The 2,492-nt window shown below is 45.5% G+C and overlaps 1 protein-coding gene across 1 annotated transcript in view; it reads left to right on the forward strand.

The window, feature by feature from the left end:
• CCDC42 (coiled-coil domain containing 42) overlaps nucleotides 1-315 on the forward strand; it is a 7,437-nt gene extending 7,122 nt beyond the window's left edge. Inside the window, exon 7 of the mRNA XM_006031274.1 lies at nucleotides 49-315. Coding sequence (XP_006031336.1) covers nucleotides 49-147 — 99 coding nt within the window. The 3' untranslated portion in view covers nucleotides 148-315. The remainder of the gene's footprint in view (nucleotides 1-48) is intronic.
• The last annotated feature ends 2,177 nt before the right edge of the window (nucleotides 316-2,492 follow it).

The raw sequence follows: 2,492 nt of genomic DNA on the forward strand, positions 1-2,492 counted from the left end.
GTTCCAACCCTACCCATAATATCTTTCCATCTCTCTTTTCTACTCTAGATCCAGCAGTTTATCCAGGATCTCTCAGACATCTGGGCAGAGGTAAAAAAGAAGGACATGCAAAACCGAGTGCAGGCGGTTACGCCAAAGGATGTATAAGAGAAACGTCCAGCTATTCCTCCTCTGCCAGAAGAAGGCTAAGCCAATTGAGAAAAGAAAAGAAAGTGGCATCAGGGAAGCTACAGACTCATTCATATTGCACCTCTCTATCCCCCATGGTTCTTATTTTCTGCAGAACTACAAAAAACTTCCAGGCTATTAAAAACAGACCCTAAAATGCCTTATCATTTCCGTGTGGTTTGTTTCACACACAACATAAAAATCAGTCTCAGACCTGCTCACCCCAAAGTGCCATGGTGACACATCCTTTTTGACACTAAAGGGGAGGGACTTTCTGAATGGGGAAAGAGAACTTCCCAACAAACCCAACAGCAACAAGAAGCCATGGGCAGGCTGGGACAGACACTATTCCCATGTTAGTCCCTGCAGCAGTAAGTCACTGCAGTAACCAGTCCCCCAGTTACTGGTCCCTATTGCTGATTTGCTGCAGCTCCCTCTGGACCTCCCAGGGCTCCAGCGGCAGTGATCTAGATGTGCAAAGCCTGGCTGGCAGCTGGAGCATGGCTCTAGCCGGTCAGGCTCTGGTTTCAGGTGACGCACAGTACCACCATGTGCACCACCCCACTTTTTTCCTGGTACAGGTTTTTTGACACTGGGATCTCTCAGTGTCAAAAAACCCCTCACCATGTTGCAAATTAGCAGCACAACGAATGCCTGCATGTGCGGTGTGTGCAGTTTGTGCAGTTTGCAGCACCACAGATGGGTCTGCGGCACCGCAAACTGCACGTGCACACTCGTCAGGATGCGCCCCATTAGTCCAAATACCAATAGAACTTTCTTCTGGCTGAAAGGGGGCAAAGGATTCAAGCCTGTGAAAGGAAAGGAAACCAAGGAGGAAGATGGAGAAGGAACATCAGGGAAACAGTTGGTCTTCATAACACTCACTGAATGTGAGACAAGCAAGAGTTGTGGAAGATGGGACTGTTGTAGTTAGTAAGCAATTGCCAGCACTAGTCTCAGTTCATCCAGGTCCCAGAGAGCAGAAGCCTAGAAAGAAGGAGGAGCCAGAAAATGGGGACTCAGTTTCCCATTGGCCTTGAAATAGCATTCAGGATTACAAAGCAATCTGGCATTACCACTTTCCCTACAAACTTCCCCATCCTCAGAAAAACCTCAAATTGATAACCAAGAAGGATTAACCATTTAGAACAGTACCATCATAGCTGTAAGGTTAAATTGATACAGTTAAACCAATATAACCCCAATGAAACATTTTTAATTCTTTTTACTAGTCTCCTCTTTGGATATTAATTGTGTCTTTCAGTGTGATTTGGCAGGACCCCAGGGGATTTAGGCACATGGGACTGCCAGGATCACCCAAGATCAGTATAATTTTAGCTCTAGTGATGGAAATGCCTTTAAATCCAGGTCCTTGTGATAACAGAAGGAAACCAATATTCATTTTCTAGGAAAGCTTTAAGACAGTCTTTGGATAATGCCAACTGATCAGAGGCAGGCAAACCACCAAGGTGAAGATGTCTCCTTTTTCCCTTTGTTTTTGGCATCTAAGGTAAAGTTCTCCATTAGTAAAATATACCTGTGTGAGCCAAGGGCTGTTTGTCAGAAGCATTCTGCACAGAAGCTTTAGGGTATGATCCATGGCCTCTCTGCAATGTGTAAATGAATTGATGAACACAAGTGACAGGGCTTCAACAGGACCTGCCAGAAATGTTGTGGTTTTTTTTTCCAAATGGGGACTGGAGGGTAGGGAGAGGTTACGGGCCAAGTATTTGTGTAGCCAACGTGATACAAGTACCATATCTTAACTACACTGCTTCCACCTTTCTGTCTTGCTCTCATGTCTTCTTTTTCTTTCCCTCTGCTCTTCTCTCTGTCACTTTCCTACACCCATTTAAACATATGCTCTTTTCATACCTTCCCTTTGTTTCTACATTTCTTTCTTTCCTTCCATAGTGGAACAAAATCTGCCCATTTTCTTCCTCTACCATTTCTATTGGCCCAGAAGAGGATTTCCTCTTTAACTGGTTTATAGTGTTTCCTGAGTCAGCTACACAGTATCGCTGAAGAGCACATCCAGATACCCTCCTGTAACAGGGGGCCTTCTTGGGTCCAATTTTCCAGTAGCCTGCCCACCTGTTTCTGGGCTAACCATCCACCATGCCCTGTTATTAATTATTTAATTGATGTTAATAAAGCAGGAGGCTGCCCATTTCTTGCCCCAATGCGAGGGAGTGCCATCTGCAGCTCCGTTCCTCCCCTACACTGCAGCCAAAGTCTCACAGATGGCATCCAGATGTTATCCATATCACTGGCCCCGCACTGGGCCCCAGAATCCTACCAGGTGAACTCCACTTAGATCCCTC

This window comes from Alligator sinensis, unplaced genomic scaffold (genome assembly GCF_000455745.1).
Source record: "Alligator sinensis unplaced genomic scaffold, ASM45574v1 scaffold17_1, whole genome shotgun sequence".
Taxonomy (NCBI): domain Eukaryota; kingdom Metazoa; phylum Chordata; order Crocodylia; family Alligatoridae; genus Alligator; species Alligator sinensis.